We start from the raw sequence: 27,633 nt of genomic DNA, 5'->3' as shown, positions 1-27,633 counted from the left end.
TCACCTTAATGAAAACAAAATAGTTTGTATGTTTCTGTCCTGTTACTTCGTACAATATATTTTTATATTTTCTCTCCTGGTTCTTTTCTTTGACTTTTATATTCTGAAATAAATCAGTGTGAATCATGTCTTATGCTTAATATACCATTCCAGTTCATGTCTAGGTAAAACATTAGTACTAAGAAAATTTCACTGAATGTTTTGGAAGAAATGTTGCTTTTACAATGCAATATAGTGTTGTGTACATTGTTACCTTTTCATATTTTTTTCTATTCAAAGCCTTATTCTGTTAGTTATTGAGTTGCTCACAAAAACAGCAATAGTAGCATTGTTGGTCACAAGCTGACCTAAGTAGCATTTTTCTTTTTAATAAATATTTTTATTGAATAATGTTAAACAATTATACAATGGAATTCAAGAATATAGGTCCATGTAATAGAGTAGAGGCAAATTTGACCAACCTATCAAAGCAAAACAACTATTTATCACTATTAAATCTAAACAACAACTACAAAGACAGGACAAGAGGGAGGAAAAATACTTTAAACAGTATTTTATGTACTACTTTCTAAACTATATCACTTTAGAATCTGTTATGTACAGTCATACGAGATTAATGCTCAAAACAATGTAACACTTAAAACTGGGAAATGAAACTTGTATTGTTTTTTGCCAACTTTAGACTCCAAATTGCCAGTGCTAATTTTGACTTCTGTGAAGTGGGGTACCAATTAATGCAACTGTCATTCTAGCCTTTTGTTCTGCAGAAATCCCTTGTGTGCACATTCATATGGACCCTTTTGTAATTATTAGTGGGCATGTTTTACAGTATATGTGCTTGCTACTTAAGTAGACACTTTGGTAGACACAGTGGGGTGAATTCTGCCCACAGCTACACCTGTGCAATCCCAATCATAGACATTAGGAAGAAAAAGACCTATTAAGTCATCCTCACCATCTCTCTGCTAGGACAAGCTTATTCTCTATTTTCTCTAGAGTTTTTTGTCCAACGTAGTTTAAAAAAAAAAATTAAGTGATTTGGTTTCCAACACTTTCTTTGGGAGACTTTTGCACTACCTATTATATCTCACTGTCATTAGGTTTTTCCTGGTGTTAGCCTACATTTTCGCTTCTGTAATTTCATCACACTACTTAGTTGTGCATGGTGCATGCACCAATTAAATAATTTCCTTCTTTCCATGGAGATATTTACAGACTGTTACGTCTCTCCAAACTATGCATGTGGTCTCTTAATCCTTCCTCATAAATCAGTCCCTTCGGGTCCCGGATCTTTTTGGTTGCCCTTCTCCAAACTCCCTTCAGTACCTCAATATCTTTCTGTTATGTGGTGCCCAAAACTGAACATAGTATTCCACATGGGTTCACACCAGAGCTGTATATAAAGAGGTTAACCTCTTCTTCTCTCCTCCATAATGTGATGATTTTGTGTATGGAGCCCAAAACTGCATTAACCTTTTTTTGCAGCCACATTATATTGCAAATGTGTCTAATTTTTATTGTCCATTTTTAACCCACGATCTCTCTCATAGCTGCTTTCCAGGTTACATCCTCACATCAAGTATACGCATTTCCCAAGTTGTATTAGGGTGCATTTTTCCAAGCTGAATTTCATTATTTCCTGTCGCTGTTTTCTGATCTTTTGGATGACTCACTTTTCTTCTTCACTTAATAAAGATGTTAAAGAAGACTGGACTTAACAGCAGTCTCTGCAGAGCTCCACTAGATACTATTGACTTCAGTAGGGTTGCATGGTTATAATTTAGGACAAACTGTGACCCAGAGTGTGCTGGATTTGCAGAGGCATTAACAGATTTTATCGCACCTTAGGGTTTGTATACATGGAACATACACTAGAGGGATGTGATTTGCATGTTAACTGGCCCATATAGGTCCTGCTAGTATAAACTAAAAGTTCCCTAGTGTGCACTGATATGGTGCTGTTTGAAATAGCAGTGAAGAGTGGTGGCACAGACTTCAAGTCGGGCAGTACACACAGCCTTACTTCCTTCCCCCCTGCCCACTCTAACCTTTTTAGGTTGATATGGGAACTGTTGTGGAGTTGAGGTGCATGCCACACAGGTTTATGGTTTGCTCCTCCTCCTAACTCCTACACCACCCCCTCCTTACCTCCCTCCCCCTCTTAAAAAAAAAAAAAAAAGGGGGGGGGGGGGAAGAAAAATCCTGCTACTCTTGTGCGGCAGAGCTGCACCGGTTCCATCACCTTGGCCCCTCTGCAGAGGGGGGTATCATGCCCTTACATAATGATGTCTGTAAATTACATTGTTACAGAGGGGCTATGTACAGTCCATAAAAAGTGTGGGGTTTTGAAACAGCTGTTTGGACTGCAAGCAACTGGTCAGAAGTATCATTCACTTAAACAATATAATTTTGGCTTCTTGCTGGTTGTGCAAAACAGTAGTGGGCAGCTGGAAACTTTACTGTTGTAAAGTAGAACTTAATATATTTTAATAACTTATTAAAATACAACTTTCAGGGAAGATTATATGAAAAATCATTAACTTTTTTTCAGCATAGGCCCTCAGCATTTTGGCCCTATCTAATTATATGTGCTGAGCTACTCGGTGCTTTCTGAGGCAAAAAGCATGAGCATGGTTGAGGACGAGATTTTAATATTGTCATTGAAAACTGGACCCCAAATACTGCTTGGTTAAATTATCTGAATGTTAATATCTTGGGAGTCTAGAGAAAAATTCTTTTCCCACTGTTAGAAAACATGATGGTATCGGTCAGTAATTTGTGTCCGAGCAATAAATATTTTGCATATAAGCCAGTACAGCAAAGATTTTTTTTTTCCAGCAACTAGCTGTGTCTCAGCTGTGACTTGAAGGATTGCCAGGTCCTGAAAGTCAAGGCCAAGCCCTTGTTCAAAAACAAGCTAGTGGGGCTTTGGATGTCCGTGTGCAAAGGATACTGTTTTAACTGAACAGATGTTTTCAATCTGAGTTAGATATGCTTGGAAGAGGTGCCAGCTAGCAAAAATAGTCATGTTTTCTAGGGGCAGTTGGAAAAGAATGCTGGGTGTTTCAGACGGGCATCTTTTCTCGTTGCAGTGGAGGGTGACGGTGTTTGAAGTGGGAACGTGTTGTTGGCTTTACTGGATATGCTGTTAAAAACAAACTGTATTCTCATTACATGGTTTGAGGGCTTGAAAGGACAAAAAGTTCTCAAATGTAATTGGACCACCTGTGTTTCTATCATGGCACAATTCAAACTATTTAGAAAGCTGTTGAGAGTATTCAACACCATGTGCTCTAAATGAGTGAAGTGAACCTTTGTTATTCTGGGCCCTATTAAAGTATTTATAGCACAGAACAAAAAGGATACAAGAAATGGAAAAATAATTTGTCAGTTTGGAATGACCAGTAAAAACACCTAGGTTTGATAGGTTTCATAGAAAATTATGATGCTCTCTAAACATTGTGCACATCTATGAGAATGCTATGTTCCAATAGCAAAAAGTTTGTTTGTGAAAGTCACGTAAATAGACCTTTGGTACTGTGTGTACATATATTGACACATCCCCCATTATATAGCAACTATTTGGCAAATCATTAATCATTATATGTTTAACTTTCCAGTGTGTATTCTGTCTTGTTTTCAAGTGGCATTGACAGGTCACTGACAGACGCTGCACATTTTAGGTGCTTTTCTAAAGACTAGGGAGTTGCACGCTTTGTAGCTTGTGTAATCTTAGCTCATTGCACACACCAGGTGCTCCTTGCATTTCTCCATTCCTCTCCCACAAGCTCACTGTGCCAACATCTCTTTTCAGGGACTCCCTGCAACTCTCCCATACCGGGGTCCCTCATCCCTCCCCCATAGTAGTATCTCTGTGTGCCCCTCCATCCTTGCTTTTCCCCATACCTTCCATTCCCCTCTATGCCAGAGGGCTCTGTGTGCCTGTTTCCTCCCATAGTAGAATCTTCCATCTTCCCTGCCCCATGGCAGAGACTCTATGTAATCCTTCATTAAACCTTAACTCCTTCATCCCCATGCCGGGGTCCCCCAACATCCCTCACCCACCAGGAGTTCTCCATGTATGCCTCCATTCCCTCTCCCCCCTCCACCAGACATCTTTTTTCTCTCTGGGAAAGGAATAAAAATATGAGACGGGAGTATTGTTATGCTATAAAGTGTAATGGGTGCCATCAACCACTTCTTTGATCTATAGACAATTGGAGATTTGCTTGAGGCTTGGTGTGCTAAAGACCTGGCAGAAAATTCATGTGCCCCCATTTCACCCTTTTCAGGTTTTTGATTTCTCCTGGGATCAATAGGGTGCTGGTCATTGGTGCCTAGAACATTCCCTGAAATTTCGGACTTGATTGGATGTGGCATTCAAAAGTTACCTCATTACAGACAGACAGACAAACTGAAATGCCATTGCATTGTGCATAAGGCTGTCTAAATTTGGCCAACATGTTCATTCTCATTGGTCAGTATAAGAGCCAGAACTTGCCTTGTTCAAGCAATGATATAACATTTATATTCATTTACAGTCTTAATTTATATATTGTCATTTCATTATGCAAAATATTTTAGGAGAGAAACTGAAGAATAGTTTTGCTAGTTGAAAGTACAAGAGGAAGTTTATGTAAAATTGCCCTTGTTGGAATCTGGTCAGCATACCCATTCCCTTGTAAAAAGTGTTTTAAGATCTTTGACTGCAGTTGCTCAGAGTCTTTTTGTTTTATGTCTCCTTTGGAAGATATGCCCGACAATTTAAATAATAATCATTAGACCTAGCTCTTACGTAGCATTTTTCATCAGTAGATCTCAAAGTGTAGATCTTCACAAATTCTGTGTCGTGCCTATTGCTTATGGGGCCAGATTCGAACTAGCAGGGCTCATCTACACCAAGTTAATTCGGATTAAGGTAGGGTACAAATGAAAATTGCATAGCTATTCCAGATAAACTTCAGGGTATTTTATTCCAAAATAAGAGCACCCACACAGGGAGTTAATCTGGAATATCTATTTCAGAATAATTCCCCATGCAGACAAGCCCTTAACTCTTTTGATGATGCCAGACCCTGCCATCCTGTGACAGAATATGCAGGCAGGAAGTTGCCTCTATTCAACTTCCCTTCCTTTTACTCAGACACTCAAGGGAACGTCTGTAGACTGGCTATTTTGGAGACAGGAGGGAGAGAATGCCTTTGGGAAGGCTAGACTCCATACCATAGGCGTCGACTCTGTGGGTGCTCCAGGGCTGGAGCATTCATGGAAAAAAATGTGCAGGTGCTTAGCACCCACTGGCAGCCAGCCCCCTCACCCCCGCCAGCACCTCTTGCCCGCTGGTGGCCCCGCTGATCAACTCCTCCCACTCCCTCTCAGCGCTTCCTGCCCGCCATGATGAACAGTTTTGCGGCATGCAGGAGGCTCTGGGAGGAAGGAAGAAAAGTGGGGATGGGGCATGTTCAGGGGAGGGGGTGGAACTGGCCGGGAAGAGGTGGGGTGTGGGGGGGAAGAGGTGGGGTGTGGGTGGGGACTTGGGGGGGGTATGGTGGGGGCGGAGCTGGGGGTTGAGCACCTCGTGGGCCCAGAGGAAGCTGGCACCTGTGCTCCACACCCATGTCATGTGACTGGATTGAACCTCAAACTTTGGAGAATCTGTTAACACTTCTTTTCTGCTTATATTAACTTATTTTTGCTTTCTTTTTATAAACCTTGTCCCTCAAGCAAAAGACCTTGCTGACTGCAACTGTATTTTTTGTTCCAACGATTTATTCCACCAGTTGACACACTGTCATTAATGAAATAGGCTGCTGTATCACACAGCAAGAGTTGTGATTTCAGCGCTGATAATTTCATAGCTATGCAGTGCATGGGACACTGAATCAAGATATCAAACTAATGAGTTTTCTTAGGAAGGCAGAGAATCCCTGGCTCTGAGAGGCAGGGAAAGGTGCTAAAATAGGGAATCTGATCTGGTAAGATTCAAGATTGTTTCCTCTCTCTGTCTGATTGTAGCCTAAAAGGGTCCAGTAGCTGGGGTAGGAGGCAGGCAGCTCTGTAATGGGAGAACCAGCAAAGGAAATGCTATATGCCACCAAATATGGCCACCTTTTACTGATTTTTATTATGCAATCCAGCCTCTTGTCATTGGTACAACTAAGTTTTGTAAGGCATGCTTTGTTTGGCCATGCAAAACAAATTCTGTTAGTGTTTTTGCATTGGGGCATAACATCCCCTGCACCAGACCTGGAAAAAAATTGTTGGAGGGGATGATGGGACAGTGATTTTAGGATCTTGTGAGAAGCAAAGACTAATGAGAGGGAGCTGGTCTGACTTAGATTGAAAGGCCAATATCCACCCAGGGCGTCAAAGATTCTTGACTTTTGTAACTTATCAAAAGAAATGTGTCTCAGTACCTTTTTAAAAATTTTATTAAGCCACTTGAAAATAAAATCAAGAAAACACATCACCAAAATGAATATTACTAATAATAAATCAAACTAAAAAGAAAACAATGCAACTTTCAAATCAATACCAAATCAACTAGTTAAATCATCAAATTAAATACTAAAATTTGCTAATCTTTGTCACAGGTCCTAATGAGCACCCCTCTCAGCCACGCACTAGGACTGATGGGAGGACAATCCAGGCCTCTGTGTGCTGAATTTAAACCCAATTTATATATATTTTAAAGGTACATATATTCATGGGGATTACATAATTTTTTCATGTAATTCATTGGAGGTGAAATCTAGTGGTTGGCTGAAGGATGATAAAATGATATTTGAAGATCTCAAGATGCCAAGGGCTAGATTCACAAAGGGGATTTAGGCCTTGAAACACTTAACTCCAAGGTGCCCGGCTGCCTAGTGAGAGTCATAGCTCCTAGGCAGGCACCCAGGCTCCCATATGTTTTATGAGGAGAGTTAGACGCCTAAGAAAGGGATTCACAGAAGCCAGCAAGTTGAATGGGGAGCCTCCGAAGATAGCAGAGTGAAATGCAGAGGAAAGGAGCAGGACTTAGGGCCCAGATCCACAAAGGTACTTAGGCACCTACATAGGTGCTGGAACTAGGGCTGCCGGGGGTATGTGGAAGCACCCCCTGGCTTGAAGTGGTTTCCGTTGTGTACAGAGTTTTTACAGTTTGGTTCAATTGCTCTCAGCACCCCCACTGTACAAACTGGTCGAGCACCCTTGGGCACCTGACTCCCTTTGATCTGGTACCTGACTAACAGGCCAGAAGGAGGCGCCCGTCTCCACTCTGGATTCCCAGCCATGAACTCTCTCCTGGAGTTAGGTACTTAAGCCAGTTCAGCCCTTTTTTGAGAGGTGGGGAGAGAGAGATACTTTCTCTCCCTGTTGTAGCAAATAGCCCAGTGGCTAGGCACTCCCCTGGTATGGGGAAGAACTGTTTTCAAACCCCTGCTCTGTCTGATTTGGAGAAGGGATTTCACCCCAGGTCTCCCACATTCCAGCCAAGTGCCCTAACTACCAGCCTATTGGGCATCCTGGAACACGGTGTCTCTCCTGTTGGAGTTGTTCCTCTATATAAATATGCATTGGGCCAGAGAGAGAGAGAGAGAGAGAGAAAGTGAGAGACTGACTCTATAGTCTGGCAGTTAGGGCATTTCCTGGGATATGGGAGAGTAAGGTTCAAGTCTCTGCTTCAGTGAATATTTAACTATTTATACAAATTATACAGCTTCATCAGGAGAGAGACAGACACCCCAGAATACACAATAGCCTGGGGCACTCACCTGCATGCGAGAGAACTGGGTTCAAGTCCCTGCTTCAAATCAGGCAGTATGCAAATTCAAACCTTGATCTCCCACCTCTCCCATAGGAGCATACTCTAATCACTGGAGCTATTGGGTACACCGCAACACGTACTCCTACCTGCCCTCAACATTGCCAACGTGCACATCCCCACAGCCACAGAAATTCCCAAACTGCTCACCCCCAGCTGTCTTCTGTGCAGGTTAGGCATGCTCAGAGCATGTCTGGGATTGGCTCTGCTGAGGAGATCGGTGGGGAAATGCCTAGTTTGAGGATCTCACCAGGGCTTAAGCTGGGCATCAGGACTTGTGCAGCTTTTTGTGCATGTACACCAGAGGGAATGTTGGGTGCCTACAGGGTTAGGTGGCAGCTGATCAATGATTTTGTGAGTGTTAGTGGTGCCTAAAATGTTGGAGTCAGGCACCTAAGTACCTTTGTGAATCTAGTGCCAAGTGCTCTAATACAGTGGTTCTCAACCAGAGGTACACAGAGGTCTTCTGGGGTACTCAACTCATCTAGATCAGTTTTTCTCAACCTGTGAGTTCCAACCCCCAGGGAGATCACGGGATAGGTTTAGGGGGCTCCCGAGTGCAGGGCCGGCATTAAGAGATGGCAAGCAGGGCAATTGCCCAGGGCCCCACGCCACAGGGGGCCTTGCAAAGTTAAGTTATATGCTTCAGCCCCGCTGCCTGGGGCTCGGGCTTCAGACAAGGCTCACAAATGAAAAACAGGCTCAATTATCACACTGAAATGTAAATACAATATTTATATTGCAATCAATTTATTTTATAATTATATGGTAAAAATGAGAAAGGAAGCAATTTTTCCTTAATAGTGTGCTATGACACTTTTTTTTTGTATTTTTATGTCTCATTTTGTAAGCAAGCAGTTTAAGTGAAGTGAAACTTGGGGTATGCAAGATAAGGGGTTACAGTAGTCTGGAAAGGTTGAGAACCACTGCTCTAATACCATCAGGAAATCTTTTGATTCTGCTCAAAAAAACTGCAGCAAGTGCATAAAAATGTGTATCAAATTTTCAACAGTATTTCCCTTAACCACAATATTTGACCTCTTAATGGCCTTTTTTCCTCCAGCTCTAATTTCAGAGGATATTGCCTTAACAATACTTTCAGAGTAATCTAAGATGAGTTTGAAAATGGGATCTTTTGGATCAAAGTTTCTTTGCTTTTTTAAAAAAAGTTAACTTTACTGTATGCTTAATTCTTTGCTCAGTTTTCCTTTAAGTAAAACTGCAAAATTAAATACAAGAATGTTTTATGTTTCAGAAAGAACTTTACACTTGAAACTCATAGAACACGGAAAAAATTCTTACAATTACTGTTCTTTGAACTAATCTATATCATTTTTTAAAATGCAGGTTCTGACTGGATCGTCTCGTCAAGGTTACACAGGTACAGGCTATCAGGATTTCAGTAATTGGGAATCCCTTATGAAAATCAAAGAAGGGTTGCTAAGACAGAAAGAAATTGTGATTGATCGGTGAGTAATCCTTTCTTGTCTTCAATTGCTGTGTTAAGTAATAGACCAGATTATTGACATAGAAAGTACTATAGATGTTGACTTTCACAACGACCTGGTTCAAAGAAGGTTTTAGGACTCAGTCGTGCAAAGACTCATGTACAAACGGGACTAGTCAGTGTGTGCAGTTGTGTGCACGTGCGTGCCTTTGCAGGATCAGGGACATAGTGTAATTTGTCTGTCTTTTCATTGACATTGGTTGAGAGAAAGGCGAATGAGATCATTGTCTAGGACTGTTGCCCCTAAGATTAAGAAGCTGTCTGTAAAACCTTAATTTACCTTTTTTCAGCCTGAACAATTCCTTGAAAATGACTTGGAGGACAAAATTTGGTTATTTGTAACCCATTCTTGAGATTTTTCCCTATGAAAAGTGAAAGGGGGGGTGAATGCTACAGTTGTTCAATGATATAGTCAAACCAAGCTCTTAAAGATTTGAGAAATTGACGCCATAGAGTTATGCAAATGGTAAAAGTGCATTCAAACATTCCTATGTGTTACTCAGAGAATGATAAATCCAGAATAAATGTCTAGATAAACGCTTCCTTTATAATCAGTGGTATGAAACAATCAGAAGAGGACCGTGATCAAGACAGGGTGGGTGAGAATATATTTTATTGGACCAACTTCTGTTGTTGGGAGAGACAAGCTTTTGAGCTTACACAGAGCTCTTCAGGTGAGAGAGACTAAGGCCTGGTCTACACTACGCGGTTAAATTGGTGTAAGCTACCTTGTGTTGATCTAGCTGTGAAAGTGTCTTCACTTAAATTTGGCTCCCACCGACATAAGTGCCTCTCTATATTGATTTAGTAACACCACCTCTCCAAATAGCGTAGAGTCATAGTTGATGTAATTAGGTCAATGCAGTGTCAGTGTTGACACCGTATTGTTTACATTGACTGTTGGTGGGCTTTCAGGAGCTGTCCCACAATGCCCGACACTGACATTACAATCGATACAAGTGCTCCTGGTGAGGACATGCACTGCCGACACAAGAAGCCAAGTGTGCATACGCACAAGCGATTGAATAACTGCGTTGGTTGTGTCAGTCAGCTGGGTTGACATAATTTTGTAGTGTAGACATGGGCTAATTCAAAGTGTCACTGCTAAATACAAGAAGAACAGGAGTACTTGTGGCACCTTAGAGACTAACCAATTTATTTGAGCATAAGCTTTCGTGGGCTACAGCCCACTGCATGCAGTGGAAAATATAGTAGGAAGATTTTATATACACAGAGAACATGAAACAATGGGTGTTATCAGACACACTATAATGAGAGGTTTCAGAGTAACAGCCGTGTTAGTCTGTATTCGCAAAAAGAAAAGGCGTACTTGTGGCACCTTAGAGACTAACCAATTTATTTGAGCATAAGCTTTCGTGAGCTACAGCTCACCTCACGACAAAGTGATCATCAAGTTGGGCCATTTCCAGCACAAATCCAGGTTTTCTTACCCTCCGCCCCCCCCCCACACAAACTCACTCTCCTGCTGGTAATAGCCCATCCAAAGTGACCACTCTCTTCACAATGTGTATGATAATCAAGGTGGGCCATTTCCTGCACAAATCCAGGTTCTCTCACTCCCCCCCCCCCATTTTTTCCAAAACACACACACACAAACTCACTCTCCTGCTGGTAATAGCTCATCCAAAGTGACCACTTGATGATCACTTTAGATAAGCTATTACCAGCAGGAGAGTGGGGTGGGAGGAGGTATTGTTTCATGGTCTCTGTGTATATAATGTCTTCTGCAGTTTCCACAGTATGCATCCGATGAAGTGAGCTGTAGCTCACGAAAGCTCATGCTCAAATAAATTGGTTAGTCTCTAAGGTGCCACAAGTACTCCTTTTCTTTTTTCACCTGACATGCTCCTCCTCCTTCCAGTGCACCCTCTACCTCAGCACTTGTGAGGGTGTCTGTGGAGCACAGTCTATAGCTGTCTCTCAGTTCCAGTGACAGGATTTTTTCCCAGCCAGATTAGGGGTTTACTCCACTGTGGCCATTTTAGCTGGCATCTCACCTTATGCGTTTAGATTTTAGAGGATGGCAGCTAACATGGTTTTCATGTTTCTACGTTTCTTCATTCCCCTTCTGTTAAACATTTCATGATTACAACTGATCATGAACTTCTATTCGACTAAAATGATTTTTTGAATTCTAACTATCTGATTTTGTTGCTTTTTTTTCTTGGGATGGCCATCAAGTATTTTTACCTGGCAAAAAAAAGCATTTTTACCTGGCATTTTGAATGGCAAAAAGTCTGACTAGTGTAATTCTCAGCCCTTTTCCCTCTGTAGCAGTGTTTAATTTAGTTCTCTTCCTACATGTTCTGTTTGCAATGATGACAGGAAAAACAGGTCCTTGTGCATCTCTCGGAAAAGTCTGTTACGCTGATTACTACTTATTCAACTAAATGTGGTAGAATGCATAATGGAAGCTATTAAAGGTGCACAACAAAACCTTAGTGACCTCACATTCATTTTGCTTTAAGTAGATACTCAGCACTAGTGTTAAGCATGTAGTGAATTACCATCATGCAGCTTAATAACACTATACAGGAAGGATTTCCTCCTGAGTAGCAATCCTTCATTTTGGCAAAGTGCTTGCTTTAAAACAATCTGTAAATCATTATTTTTAAAACCAATGATTTGAGATATTTTTAAATAATCTAACGCTTATATTTTTGTGACGTTTAAAGTTGAGAATTAAAACCGGCTTTCTTTTAACAGTTTTTACAAAGTTTTGACAGTTACAAAACTAACCAAAAACAGTATATAACACTGTTGGCTCTTTTAATGTAGAAAACAAGGTTAGGTTCCTGTTTCATAGTGCAGAAATATGGCACTATTGATCATAATTGGTGTTTTGCACTCCATGTGAAATCCTGTGAGGTGCCTTTGGTTCATAATATTTATCTCTAATAATATCTTTCATCTACAGATTTCAAAGCACTTGCACAGGTAGGCATTATCCTGGTTTTGCCAGTGAGGAAACTAAGGCAAAGAGGGACATGGGGAACCAAGGATAGAGTTAGGAATAGAACCTACATCTCCTGACTCCGCCCTATATTATTCTGCCTGCAGGACCGTACTTTTAACTCATTTTTGGAAGGATGTGTTTACACTGGGTATTAAAAAAACAAAACCAGTCATTGTTAGCACTGGTGTTCTTTTGCCAAATTGCCCACAGTTCAAGTTGATTCTTAAATTGCAGAGTCTGTGCTTAGGGAAAAGGAGGAAAAACTCATTTTGTTTCCTGTAGTTTTGATTGTAGATGCTTGGGGGAGACAACTTTTTATGTGTTTTATGGAGGCCTGTGAGGTTGTTGGGGTCTCTCTTTTAAACCGTGGTTGACATTGAGCTAATGTAAAATCCAGTTGGTAACAAACTGGTAACTTGACAACACCAGAAAGCTAGTTTAATACAAATGCTTTTTCTAAAACACCTCTTTCCTCATCTCTGTGGAAATCAGAGCAATGCTATAGTGCTGGCCTTCCACATAATGGGCTGGATTTTCTTCCCCGGTGCTCTCATCCATCCCACCTGTTCCCTCCTGCCCAATACAGGACATAGTCAGATAAAAAGGAGCATGGCTGGGACATATCTATCCTACACCAATCTCTGGCTTCTGTTTCAGTGCTGGGGACATTAGTAACAGAGTAAGTTGTTTTTAAATGTTGCACTTACATTGTTCTGACAGTGCTAGGGACTGACCCTGCAACAGTTGTCTAGAATTGGGAGAGATATAAATCACCTTTGCACCTCCCACCCAAATCTACAGCACGTGCACTTTGGTCTAATGATGTGCAGACAATGGATGTTTTAGGTTTAAAATCGCTTTGGATAATTCAATGTTACTTCACTGTTTAAAAAATTAAAAAAAAAAAAACCCTGCCACCTCCTTCCACCTGAGAAGAAGCAAAAAACAAGCACTCTGGATCAGAAAACTGGACAAACATCCTTTTCTGTGTCTTAAGCATTTGAAATATAGTAAAAGGTGGATAGCTGAAATCAAACCAGTTTCAAGTTGTCTTAAAAGTACTTCAGTGAATAGTGCTCAGTATGCACAAAAGTGCATTTTGGTAGTTTCCTGTCAGTGGTAAGCCAAAGATTAGAGTAGAATTTAAAAAAAACAAACAAACAAAAAAAACAACCCACCTGGTTCCATTTGTAATAGAAAAATTGGTTCACTTTTTATTCCAGTTACCATGTTGACAGGTTTCAGAGTAGCATTCGATGAAGTGAGTTGTAGCTCACAAAAGCTTATGCTCAAATAAATTGGTTAGTCTCTAAGGTGCCACAAGTACTCCTTTTCTTTTTACCATGTTGAGCAGCAGATTTACTAAGTGAGTAGTTCAAAATCAGTTGGAGTCCCATTCTGTAGATCAGCTTGAAAGCTGAGCACATATAAACACAATAGTATCAATAAGTAGATAAAAGGCAATTATTTTCATTTGGAGTATTGAAAAGGTACTTCTAAAAATTGCATATCTTAATGCCTCAGAGACTGAGATCAGTTTTTATTCAGTCATGAAGACAGAGTAAAAACTGGTCCAGATCCATCTCCTCTTCTGAGGCAAATGCATGAGAGGCTATGACTGCGCGAAAACACAACCAGTGAGAGAGATGTACATGGTCTTTCCCCTCCACACACAGGTTCATGAGGAATGATCGAGCCCTGGATTAGGATTTGCCTTAAGAGCAGATGTGCTGCTGCTATTGTAATGTTTACAAGCTGAATGCTCTACTAGACACAGTACAAAGTAGCTTGAAAACATAGCCAAACCTGGATTGTTTTCACTTTATTGTGTTATTTCTCAAGGATTTTGTTTTGACATGTGACATCTTATTTTTAACACTAGAGGGAGCAGCGAGTTCTTCTATTGATTTGGTAAATGCCAGTGTCGCATTTGAATTCTGCAAGCTTCTGTTTTGCTTTGTATATTAAAAATGTTAAAATTGTAACCTTGTTTTATAATATTTGGAGTGGTTCTGAATTTGACCAACCATTACAACCAATGCATCCGATGAAGTGAGCTGCAGCTCACGAAAGCTTATGCTCAAATAAATTTGTTAGTCTGTAAGGTGCCACAAGTCCTCCTTTTCTCATTACGTCTAGGCATTTGCAATACAAAGTTAGGCAATACTGGCACTATGTGTAACGGTTGTATGAATAAATGCCAAATATTTGAACATATGACATAAGCTACTGAAAATACCACTGCACTCGGCAATGATTGCAGTGTTCTCTTCCAAACAGCTTAGGGGCATCCAAACAGCTTATTTTTAAGGAAAGGTAAATGTAAAGGTTAGAATTTTAGCAACTAGCTTTCATTCCTCAGGGTATAATAACGTTTAGATTCTTAGAACAGCTGCTAAATCATTGGCTTCATACCCCTAGCTGAATTGTGTTTAGAGCTTTCATTTAGACGGCTGAATTAGATCCATTTTCTTTCCTTTTGTGAAATTATTTTGTCTTGATTTGTTGACATCATACTGTGTGTGATTGGATCATGTGCATGTTACTGCCAGTATCCATTATTCAGTGCTTAATTGTAGCTCTCTTGATTTGAGTATTTTGTCAAGGTCTACAGTATTACTGTGTGCATAGAAATGGCATTTTGAAATAGTAATTTTTGCAGCGATTTGAGAAAGGGAGGGTAGTGAATTCATGAATGGCCTGTTCAGAGGCATATACTCTTTTAGATATGAATGTGCAACAGTCTGTGATGTAAATGGGAGTTCCATGCATTAGATCAAGACCAATATATTTATGGCCCACTGGGAGCATGTTTAAAATTTTACTCACCCACACAGTCAGAATAATGCATTTTTGGAGAGCAACTGAGTAAAATATAATTGGCTTTTTCCTTATCCTGGATCATTTTTCGTAAGAGATGAGTGTGAAGGTTTTGTACCTTGACTAGTAAACTTTCATGGTGATTTTGTCATTTAAAAAAAAAAAAAATCATGTAAGCTCAACCTTTCCACAAGTGGCTACAACTTAGATCAATACAATGGAAATGAAGATATTAAAAAGTCTTTCTCCACATTTTCATAGGCTACATAGTAGATTTAAACTTGGTATGAGATTTGAAGTATGCTGTATCTTTTTTTTTTAAACCTCTAGTTTTTTTAGCACAAAACCAATGTGAAACAGCACTTCTCACCCTTCCACTGATGTCTGCACTCTTTTTTAGAAAACTACAGAACTCCCACAATGTTGTGGAGGAACCAGCCCTTTTTCTGAGCAGACAACTCTGTGTATCTTTCTCCCTTTCCACCTTCTATATATTCCCTGTGGTAGTTATAGCCATGTGATAAATAGCAAAGCCGTGTGATAAAAAACAGTTGTTGTGTATACCTTTGACTGCCTCACCTGCACTCTCACCACTAACCATTTCCCTTGGGCCTTATTCTAACACTCAAATTTCTAGGCTGCTCTAAAAAGCAGCCATGTAAAAAAAATAACATTCCAGATAAATGTTTCCTCCTAACTTCCAAATGTGGTATTCCTTTCTCCATGCCAAAATTAAATTCTCCAGAGGACCGGGAATGAGCAGTGTTCAGTTTGAACCAATGGCAGGTTTAAGGTAGCTCATGAAGAAACCGGGGCTTTATTTCATTACAAATGAGGACCTTCTCCACTGCCATCCCTTATCAGTGACCAGAGCTTTAGGATTTGGTACTTGGAGGTCTTGAGATACTGGACTTGAGAGACATGATACTTTTGGGTATGAAAAACTTACTTTACACCATTTTTAGAACTTTCTAAAATGTATTACTTACCATTTTCCTCCCTCTCAGTGCTCTGTGCATTTGGACTCATCGTCCCAAGAGAACCCAGCTTTACCAGCAAAGGGATATGAAATATTGTATCCATTTTAAAAAATCTCTATAACAGTTTCTCTGAAACAGGGAGGCGATACATTATATAAAGATTATTGGCCCTCCTTTCAAAATTACCTGCATAATTCACTCATGGCTTTAGCGTTCCTGAGTAATGAGGCCACATTATTCTATCATGTATATCCTGATCTTAACGGGCTTTTGTGTGCTATCCCAATACAATAATAAATAATAATATAATGCATCTATTTCTCAGTAACTTGTGACATTCCAGTTGCCATTTGATCTGTTATAAAATTGGTAATATCCCTGTCCGATGGATAAAGCTCCTATTCCTAAGTTTTGAAGTTCTCTAAGGTACTGGACCTTAAACCTGACACTGGTGTAGAACTAAATATTCCGATGAAGAGACTCGGAGCATAAATTTGAAAGCGAAGACGGAAATATTTCTCTGGGAGGCTGATTTAAAAGAATGAAATACCCATCCCCCCAGCTCTTTGAGGCTATTAGTAATGTTAGGACAATCTCCCTCAGGATTTAGATTAGGGGTGAGAAAGCAGGTGAGCTGGTTAAAGGTGCATGATGAATGCAATTTATTACATAGATATCACCCCCAGTTATGGGGTGGTGTGCATGCTCTGTGTGCATACATGGATATATGTAAAAGGGGTGTGGCTTTAATTAGCCAGCCTCAAGGAGACTGGTATGTTTTGAACGTGAGAAAGCGACGTTAGTGTCCATTCTGTCCTCCTAACATTTTGGGAGAGTCAGAAAGAATTTTTATCTTAAACAGGCCTGTTTATTAATACTGGTCACTGGAGACAATCCAAGATCGCTCACATCCTGATGAATTCCACTCTGAAAATAATGTGCAGTGCCCTTTGTGCCATGTGGAATATTAGCTACTAATGTGAGATTTCCGGTGAGATCTTTATTTAAGCAAAAGAGATGAGGTGCAAATGAAGTGCAAAATCAGCATTTCCTGGCACTTCATAGATATTAAGGTCAGAAGGGACCATTATGATCATCTAGTCTGACCTCCTGCACAACGCAGGCCACAGAATCTCACCCACCCACTCCTGCGAAAAACCACTCACCTATGTGTGAGCTACTGAAGTCCTCAAATTGTGGTTTAAAGACTTCAGGCATGACAAATGAGAATGAGGATATGGAGGTAGATATTACCATATCTGAGGTAGAAGCGAAACTTGAACAGCTTAATGGGACTAAATCGGGGGGCCCAGATAATCTTCATCCAAGAATATTAAAGGAATTGGCACACGAAATTGCCAGCCCATTAGCAAGAATTTTTAATGAATCTGTAAACTCAGGGGTAGTACTGTATGATTGCAGAATTGCTAACATAGTTCCTATTTTTAAGAAAGTGAAAAAAAGTGATCTGGGTAACTACAGGCCTGTTAGTTTGACATCTGTAGCATGCAAGGTCTTGGAAAAAATTTTGAAGGCGAAAGTAGTTAAGGACATTGAGGTTAATGGTAAATGGGACAAAATACAACATGGTTTTACAAAAGGTAGATCATGTCAAACCAACCTGATCTCCTTCTTTGAGAAAGTAACAGATTTTTTTAGACAAAGGAAACGCAGTGGATCTAATTTACCTAGATTTCAGTAAGGCGTTTGATACCATGCCACGTGGGGAATTATTAGTTAAATTGGAAAAGATGGGGATCAATATGAAAATTGAAAGGTGGATAAGGAAATGGTTAATAGGGAGACTACAGCGGGTCCTACTGAAAGGTGAACTGTCAAGCTGGAGGGAGGTTACCAGTGGAGTTCCTCAGGGATCAGTTTTGGGACCAGTCTTATTTAATCTTTTTATTACTGACCTTGGCACAAAAAGTGGGAGTGTGCTAATAAAGTTTGCGGATGATACAAAGCTGGGAGGTATTGCCAATTTAGAGAGAGACCGGGATATCATACAGGAAGATTTGGATGACCTTGTAAACTGGAGTAATAGTAATAGGATGAAATTTAATAGTGAGAAATGTAAGATTATGCATTTTGGGATTAATAAGAATTTTAGTTACAAGCTGGGGACGCATCAATTAGAAGTAACAGAGGAGGAGAAGGACCTTGGAGTATTGGTTGATCATAGGATGACTATGAGCTGCCAATGTGATGTGGCCATGAAAAAAGCTAATGCGGTCTTGGGATGCATCAGGCGAGGTATTTTCAGTAGAGATAAGGAGGTTTTAGTACCGTTATACAAGGTACTGGTGAGACCTCACCTGGAATACTGTGTGCAGTTCTGGTCTCCCATGTTTAAAAAGGATGAATTCAAACTGGAACAGGTACAGAGAAGGGCTACTAGGATGATCCAAGGAATGGAAAACCTGTCTTCTGAAAGGAGACTCCAGGAGCTTGGCTTGTTTAACCTAACTAAAAGAAGGTTGAGGGGAGATGATTACTCTCTAAATATATCAGAGGGATAAATACCAGAGAGGGAGAGGAATTATTTAAGCTCAGTACCAATGTGGACACAAGAACAAATGGATATAAACTGATCATTGGGAAGTTTAGACTTGAAATTAGACAAAGGTTTCTAACCATCAGAGGAGTGACGTTTTGGAATAGCCTTCCAAGGGAAGCAGTGGGGGCAAAAGACCTACCTGGCTTTACTATTAAACTTGATAAGTTTTTATGGAGGAGATGGTATGATGGGATAACATGATTTTGGCAATTAATTGATCTTTAAATATTCATGGTAAATAGGCCCAATGGCCTGTGATGGGATGTTACATGTGGTGGGATCTGAGTTACCCAGCAAAGAATTCTCTGTGGTATCTGGCTGGTGAATCTTGCCCATATGCTCAGGGTTTAGCTGATCACTATATTTGAGGTCAGGAAGGAATTTTCCTCCAGGGCAGATTGGAAGAGGCCCTGGAGGTTTTTCGCCTTCCTCTGTAGCATGGGGCACGGGTCACTTGCTGGAGGATTCTCTGCTCCTTGAAGTCTTTAAACCACTTGTCTCTTTCATAACTCTAGCTGTCCTTTACTGTTCGCCATATTAATTAAAACTGGCATACTCAGAACAGATTCTTCCCTATGGTCTCTAGCATGCCCCTTAGAGTCACACCAGCCATCTTGTCAGATGGAGGGAGTGTGCCTGCTGCTCCATGTTTTCATGGGGAGTGGCATGCTACCTTTTGCATAGCAGGCCTGCTTTGAAGACTGGTGCAAGAGGAATGATATATGCATCGAGAAGGAACGGTCCCTGCCATCTCTGGAGTCCCTGCACTCCAGATAGGCCCTTACTTGAGGGGCACAAGGAGAAGCTGGTGCATTAGCTCCCACATATACACAGCTCCTGTGCACCTGCATAAGGTATAAGGATTGTCAGAATATGGCCCTAAATTACAATGTCCCTATGGGGTTAGGCTGCTGTGAGTGAGACCTGGATTGGCACAGTATATTAAATGCTGTACGTATCTGTCCTGGGGTGCACCACTCCCCACTGGTCTGGTTCCTCCTCCTGGTCACTCTGGGTATTAGTTCTTGAGACAGACGCCCCCATCCGCAATTTGCATGCTGTCAGTCCAATTGTGGTCTGCAGCTCCTCTCGCTCCAGAACCCTCGCTCCAGGACAGGGGTGGGCAAACTTTTTGGCCTGAGGGCCACACTGGGGTTCCAAAACTGTATGGAGGTCTGGGTAGGAAAGCTATGCCTCCCCAAACCGCCTGGTCCCCTCCCACTTCCTGCCCCCCTCAAACCCCCCAACCATCCAACTCCCCCTGCTCCTTGTCCCCTGACCGCCCCCCCGAGACCCCCCCCCCGCTCCCTGTCTGCCCCGGCCCCTATCCACACCCCTGCGCCCTGACTGCCCCGCCCCCGGCACTCCCACACCTATCCAACCTCCCCCCTCCCCTGTTCCCTGACTGCTCCCTTCCGGGACCTTCTGCCCCTTATCCAACCCCCAACCCCCTTACCATGTTGCTCAGAGCAGCATGTCTGGCAGCCGCACCGCCCAGCAGGAGGCTGCGGGGGAAGGGGGAGCAGTGGGGGGAGGGGGGCGCTAGCTTCCCCAGCCGGGAACTCAGGGGCTGGGTTGGACGATCCCATGGTCTGGATGTGGCCCGCAGGCCATAGTTTGCTCACCTCTGCTCCAGAGCCCTTCATGACTTAGCCCTCTGGAGTACAGTCCATCAGCAGTCCTAGGTAGTCTTCCCATTCACTGCCTTAGTTATTCCATGCCCTCGGGGAACCCAGGCCCACCCTATTCTCCATGTTCCAGTCCAGGGACCCTCAGCTTCCTCCCTCTGCCGTCACTGCTCCTTCCCTGGACTGCTTCCTACCACTCTGGTTCCCCTTCTCTCTCTGGGAATACCAGCTCCAAACCTTCTCTCTCTTCCCAGTGAGAGACTGCCCTTTCCCAGCTGCCCCCATCAGTTTCCAGCTACTTGGCTTTATAGGCTTGGCCTGTTCCTGCACAAGGTGGGCCTGCTCACAATCACTTCATTCCCTGTTCCCTGGCTCCTCCAGGTGCCTGTGGAGTTAATTGGCCTGGCTACCTTAACCTCTTCCAAACCTGTGTGGGGTGGACATCCTATCACAGTATCCTTTCTTGCATCAAGCTGCATTTAACAGGAAACCCTCTCAACTGTGCAGCATTTTTTAGCTGCCACTCTGTCGCATCACCTCTGTGAGGCCAGGGACAAAGCCAAATGACTTTGAAAAGACAGTTCTTTCATAGGCTGTGAGCAGACCTGGGAATGAAGACCATCATAAACCTCATCTCCTTCCATTCCAAGTGCAAGACATACTTTTTTAACCTTGCCTTTGCTGATGTGAATACACAGCAGTGGGTACATTTAAAAACAAGAACAAAAAAGCCTTAAAAACAAATTTCTACCAAAATAAAACACTGCACGGTGCACACAATTCTTCCTCGGAGAGAGGGAAAGAGAATGATTGATACATGACAGATGTTAGCATGTCACTTAATGCATGATTGTGAGGCAATCAGCTTCTGTGGTTATGACATCAGTATAAGAACCTTTATAGAACAGAACCAGTTCTCACAAAATGCCAGCCAATCATCGTGAACCTACATTACCTCGCTCTGTGAATCTTCCCAGAGATGCCACTGAGCACAACTTCAGGCAAAAGGTAAATGGCACCGTGGAAACTGAAAACTGCTCTACCAGTGCTGAACTGGGCCTACAGACGTCTGTAGCTCATGGTTTCAGAGTAACAGCCGTGTTAGTCTGTATTCGCAAAAAGAAAAGGAGTACTTGTGGCACTAAGTACTTGAGTACTTAGAGACTAACCAATTTATTTGAGCATAAGCTTTCGTGAGCTACAGCTCACTTCATCGGATGCATACTGTGGAAAGTACAGAAGATCTTTTTACACACACAAACCATGAAAAAAATGGGTGTTTACCACTACAAAAGGTTTTCTCTCCCCCCACCCCACTCTCCTGCTGGTAATAGCTTATCTAAAGTGATCACTCTCCTTACAATGTGTATGATAATCAAGTTGGGCCATTTCCAGCACAAATCCAGGGTTTAACAAGAACGTCTGGGGGGGGGGTAGGAAAAAACAAGGGGAAATAGGTTACCTTGCATAATAACTTAGCCACTCCCAGTCTCTATTCAAGCCTAAGTTAATTGTATCCAATTTGCAAATGAATTCCAATTCAACAGTCTCTCGCTGGAGTCTGGTTTTGAAGTTTTTCTGTTGTAATATCGCAACTTTCATGTCTGTAATCGCGTGACCAGAGAGATTGAAGTGTTCTCCGACTGGTTTATGAATGTTATAATTCTTGACCTCTGATTTGTGTCCATTTATTCTTTTACGTAGAGACTGTCCAGTTTGACCAGTGTACATGGCAGAGGGGCATTGCTGGCACATGATGGCATATATCACATTGGTGGATGTGCAGGTGAACAAGCCTCTGATAGTGTGGCTGATGTGATTAGGCCCTGTGATGGTATCCCCTGAATAGATATGTGGGCACAGTTGGCAACGGGCTTTGTTGCAAGGATAGGTTCCTGGGTTAGTGGTTCTGTTGTGTGGTATGTGGTTGCTGGTGAGTATTTGCTTCAGGCTGGGGGGCTGTCTGTAGGCAAGGACTGGCCCGTCTCCCAAGATCTGTGAGAGTGTTGGGTCATCCTTCAGGATAGGTTGTAGATCCTTAATAATGCGTTGGAGGGGTTTTAGTTGGGGGCTGAAGGTGACGGCTAGTGGCGTTCTGTTATTTTCTTTGTTAGGCCTGTCCTGTAGTAGGTGACTTCTGGGAACTCTTCTGGCTCTATCAATCTGTTTCTTCACTTCAGCAGGTGGGTATTGTAGTTGTAAGAATGCTTGATAGAGATCTTGTAGGTGTTTGTCTCTGTCTGAGGGGTTGGAGCAAATGCGGTTGTATCGCAGAGCTTGGCTGTAGACAATGGATCGTGTGGTGTGGTCAGGGTGAAAGCTGGAGGCATGTAGGTAGGAAAAGCGGTCAGTAGGTTTCTGGTATAGGGTGGTGTTTATGTGACCATCGTTTATTAGCACTGTAGTGTCCAGGAAGTGGATCTCTTGTGTGGACTGGACCAGGCTGAGGTTGATGGTGGGATGGAAATTGTTGAAATCATGGTGGAATTCCTCAAGGGCTTCTTTTCCATGGATCCAGATGATGAAGATGTCATCAATATAGTGCAAATAGAGTAGGGGCGTTAGGGGACGAGAGCTGAGGAAGTGCTGTTCTAAGTTAGCCATAAAAATGTTGGCATACTGTGGGGCCATGCGGGTACCCATAGCAGTGCCGCTGATTTGAAGGTATACATTGTCCCCAAATGTAAAATAGTTATGGGTAAGGACAAAGTCACAAAGTTCAGCCATCAGGTTAGCCGTGACATTATCGGGGATAGTGTTCTTGACGGCTTGTAGTCCATCTTTGTGTGGAATGTTGGTGTAGAGGGCTTCTACACAGGTGGTCAAGTTCTGTGAGGTCTGGGAAACATGTTTCCAGAGCTCTGCCATGTGTCAGAACTGGTGGCCCCAGGTCTTGGCTGTTCTGCCTGCTCGAAGCATGAATGCAGGCAGGCAGAATGTAAAGAGAAGCAGCTGATCTTTTGAGACGAGTCGTCCTCCTACCACGTACTTTGATATCAGATAGATTAGTCCTAAGGGTTATGAAGAAGTCTTAATATTGGCCTGTGTGTTAGCGTAGGTTGATGAAGACAAGATAGTGCTATGTATAGTACAGTCTCCAATTTCTGAAACACATTATTATCTGACATAGGGTTATCTCCTTTAACATCTGTTAAATGCATTGAATAAATTTGTACAAAGGAAAATTTTAGCTAATAGGGAAATTTCAGTGTCCCGCATGACATTTGAATAACTATGGCTGTATTGTATATTCCTTCCTCATTGTATAGTATTAAGTAGAAGTATTTCCTTTATGTAACCTGCATATACTGTTATAAGTAATTTTTTTCTTTAAGTTGGATTCAGATGCACTTTAAGACATATTAACTGTAGCCTCTAATTAGCTAAAACAACATTTGGTATTGTCGGGCTGAGTATTATTATAATGTGTCCAGATAAAACCAGGTCTTTATATGAACATCCGTGGCTAGTGTTCCCTCCCCTACACCGTCAAGCACCACTGATCCACAGGAATTAAGACATTGTTGATGTCTGAAAGTGATTTGCAAAAATGAAAGGTATTTGGTGGAGAAATGGCAAAGAGAAAAGGATTTTACAAAAGACTTGCAGATTTTACAAAAGGTGGAAATAGAAGGGAACACATCTTTTCATGAAAAGTAAAAGGGTTTACTGTAGGTATATCAGGATCTTGCATGTGGCATTTGGGACTTGGGAATGTAATATGTAGGAACCAGGTGTAGTCTGATGCACGCGTTGGGTAACCCCTTTGACTTCAGTTGGGTTGCACGCTGGACATATCAAGATTGAATGTGGCTTTTGAGATTTATAATGATGGTTGGTGTTTTTAAAAAAAAAATGGGGAGGGGGAGGTAAGGGGACCAACAAAGAACATACCCTCAGGATACTGATTTGAAATTTTGTAGGAGATCAAGGGAAGAGAAAGATATTGCTATAATCAGAATATAACAAGCAGATCATGTCTGAGAAGAAAAACACATTTTAAAATTCATTTTACCCCCCAAAAATGAAACTGCTACACTGCAGAATTTTTCTGTGGAAATTGAATATGGTGTTCTGGGTACAACAGGATCTTTCATGTTGTTAAAAAGAAGCTTCAAAGTTTTCTCTTCTGCTCCTGGATCAGAGCTTTCTTTATGCCTTGAGGAAAAGGTGAAAAGATTTGAGATGTCTTGCAGACTCAAATCTTTTTGAAAAGCAACTTCAATGTTATATTTGTATCAATTATTTGGCAACAAAAGTAGACCGTAATACCTCCTTTTAATGAAGATTCCTTCATAGGGATTATATATAAAAACACCGCTCCCAAAAAGCGTGCTTTCATTTCTCAGTGTTTGTTTTATATAAAAACATAGCTTTGCTTCCCTTGAATGCAGCTCCTTTAACTGGCACTTTAGAGGTATGCAAGTCATTTCTGCTCACCCCCTTTCCTCAGGCTGACCCTGCTGGCATACACAAGAAGCCAAGTCTGAGATTTAAAAAACAAACAAACCAACCCCAAAACACTTTCTTAATTATCTTCTGGCTCACAGTAGAGAAACTGAGCTGAAGTAACTAAAAGTCCATGTATTAAAAGTAACGTTGTTGGTGTCCTTTCTTTTTTCCTACACTCAGTATTGAATTTTGAGAGATGGCCTTTCGTGAGAGAATGGTGGTCCTGTGAATGAACGAGATTGTTTGTTTGTTTTTCATTGCAGTCAGACATACATTTTAGCTATAGCTGGCTGAAAAATGCAATTTGAAAAAACAAACAAGAAAAAAAAACATGACCACAGCAGATAATTTGGGGATAGGGGTGTGAATTTGAATTTTTTTTTCCAAACATCAATTTCAAAACAAAAAATATCAGTGAGCTCTAGTTTTGTCCTTTATGAAGACAGAGCACACTGTTAAGGTGATTAATATTAAAGCTGACCTAGTCTAATAATAGGTCCGTCTGGAAGGTGAAACTAGCTATCTGTTTCAAGGTTGGTTAATTGTTTTGGCCTACCAACCTTGATATTAAACTTTGCCATTTATCTGAGCAGAGGCTTGAAAAGAGCCTAAAGAGTCTTCTTGAAAGTGCTAGAATTATTAGCTGAAGACAGGCAGGCTGTCAGGTATAGTATTTCCACTGTCATGCATAGGCTATATTTGTGAGGTCATCTGAACCTCTTACACACACTTTTTTTTAAACAAAGCCCTCGCAGCCTGTGGTTATATAGTGGATTAGTCGTAACAGCTGTGGGGTAACAAAGGATTAAAACTATCCTAGCATATGACAACATCAGCAATGAAATGCACGTGGTGTGAGGTCTTTCATTGTCAGAGAACTCCAAAGACTTATAGGATTATATGCATATAGTGAATATATTTCTGTAACGTTTGTTTTTCATTCTTTGTTCATGAATAGCCATCAACTTTCATAGTTTTGTTTTCCTATGGCCTGAAGTTAGTTTACTGTAGAGAGTTCATCTTCAGGAAGACAGTTGCACAAGAATTACATCATCTATGAAAACCTTTCCTTGATGTCTTTTGTTGACAAGGTTTTAGGATGGCAGATAAATTCTAACTATGCTTTGCAGGCTGAACAGAAAAATATTGAGACAAATTCAATCCACTGTAGTCATTTACACCAGGGATTAATTTGGCTCATTTTATCTTCCTCTGGGGATTAGTGGGAAGAGAATTGGTTTAAAAAAAAAAAAAGTGATGTATTTTGAAGTTCAGTGGTATTTTTAAATGCTCAGTTCAACTGTTTAGTATCTGTTCAGGAATGCAAATGTAAAGCAAATGTTGAGATATGATCAACCAAAAGAATAGGAGAGTGCAGTTGCTTCAACAGTTGAGTCATGGTTACTTACATAATTTAAATCAGACTTGGTGAAAATGTTCTAATGAAATACGTATGCACAATAATGACTGTTCACCTTTTATCGTCCTACTTTGACCTCAGATTAAGAGGTCTCATATTAAATGAGTTTGCTGAACTTGGTTCTGCCCATCCTTTGTGATTGTGACCAAGAACATGAGAATTTATGAAGACCTCATCATCTCTTTCGTAATGTTGTGTGTCTCTTTCTAGTAAAGATCACATACTCTCTACGTTCAAATCCTCTCCCTCCATGCCAGGATTTGCAGCTCTTGTTATTACTATTATTTGAAATGCAATAGTGCATAAAGACCCAAATCGAAATTGTTTATTGTAGCATTCCTCCTCTTTTAGAGCAAATTTAATTTTTTTCCAGTGTTACTCATTCCTTCTTAACTGGGCTCATTCCTTCCACATAGGTTGGGAAGGAGGAGGAGAGGTGGCTAAAAAAAAAATTGTTTCATTGTATCATAGGACATCTTGAAATTTATTTATTCTTATGAATTATATTTAATGAATGGTCTTAATAGGCTGTACAGTTAAGCCTTTCTTATATTTTTTCCATACATTCCAACACATGTATAATATGTACCACACCGTATGCAACAAACATTTTTGGGACACGTAAATTTACTTTTTTTAAGCAGCAAATCCCTCTTTGAGCTGGAATAAATGGGACACAGTCTGTTCATAGCCAGCTGGATGAATTTTCCTGGCTAAAAAAAAAAATCCCTCAAGTGGGCTTTTGTGTGTGTGGTTTTACTTTTTTTTCTCCCATGATTTGGCCTCAGAGACTCCTTACCTAACTAATCAAGGATTCCTTTCCCTAACCAACTTTTCATGTTTTTTCCATTTCTTGCTGTTTTACTTTTATTAAAACCTTTTGATGCCTCCTGGGAATATTTGGAAGACATTCAGTTTAGAAACCACTCTGGTTATGGATTATAATTTTTATGGGTGTTTTTTTTTAAGCTGTTTTGCTCAAAGGTGGATCTCTTTCCTTAGAAATTAATCTGCTCCTGCTGTTTATCCCCACTCACCGCAGGATATAATCTCCAAAGAATTTAATTGTGATGTCACAAATAGGTTTGTGAATTTAGATGATGTATAAGCAGCAGGAACAGATGAATACTTAATCAATGATCCTGTTCCCCAGCAAATCCCTCCTAGTATAATAAAACAAAACCAATCAACTAACCAAAAACACCACAGAACAATACAAAAAGGGTGGAGGGGAGGGAAAAATGGAGGAGAAATACAAAGAATGAGAGAGATGCAGAATTTTTATTGTTTCTAAATAATGTCCCACCAAGGTATCTGTGTCCCTTTAAGGTTTTCACCGGCCAGTGTGACAAAGCTGATTGTAGTTGACCATAGGAAGCCCCGTCTCTGAGGAAAGAGATTAGTGGACTTCTTGGGCCATATGTATCTCTGATGTAACTCCATTGACTTGTAAATTGACATCCAGGGTTGTGTTTGGCCCTC

The 27,633-nt window shown here is 41.1% G+C and overlaps 1 protein-coding gene across 2 annotated transcripts in view; it reads left to right on the top strand.

The window, feature by feature from the left end:
- Positions 1 to 27,633, top strand: part of CEP85L (centrosomal protein 85L) — a 177,743-nt gene that overhangs the window by 120,783 nt on the left and 29,327 nt on the right. For both annotated transcript variants that reach the window (XM_074948308.1, XM_074948307.1), the window contains exon 4: positions 9,155 to 9,276. In XM_074948308.1, coding sequence (XP_074804409.1) covers positions 9,155 to 9,276 — 122 coding nt within the window. The remainder of the gene's footprint in view (positions 1 to 9,154; positions 9,277 to 27,633) is intronic.

Source organism: Natator depressus, chromosome 3, assembly GCF_965152275.1.
Source record: "Natator depressus isolate rNatDep1 chromosome 3, rNatDep2.hap1, whole genome shotgun sequence".
NCBI classification, from domain to species: domain Eukaryota; kingdom Metazoa; phylum Chordata; order Testudines; family Cheloniidae; genus Natator; species Natator depressus.
The sequence above is the reverse complement of the archived record's forward strand: the minus strand, read 5'-3'. Positions and strand labels throughout refer to the sequence as shown.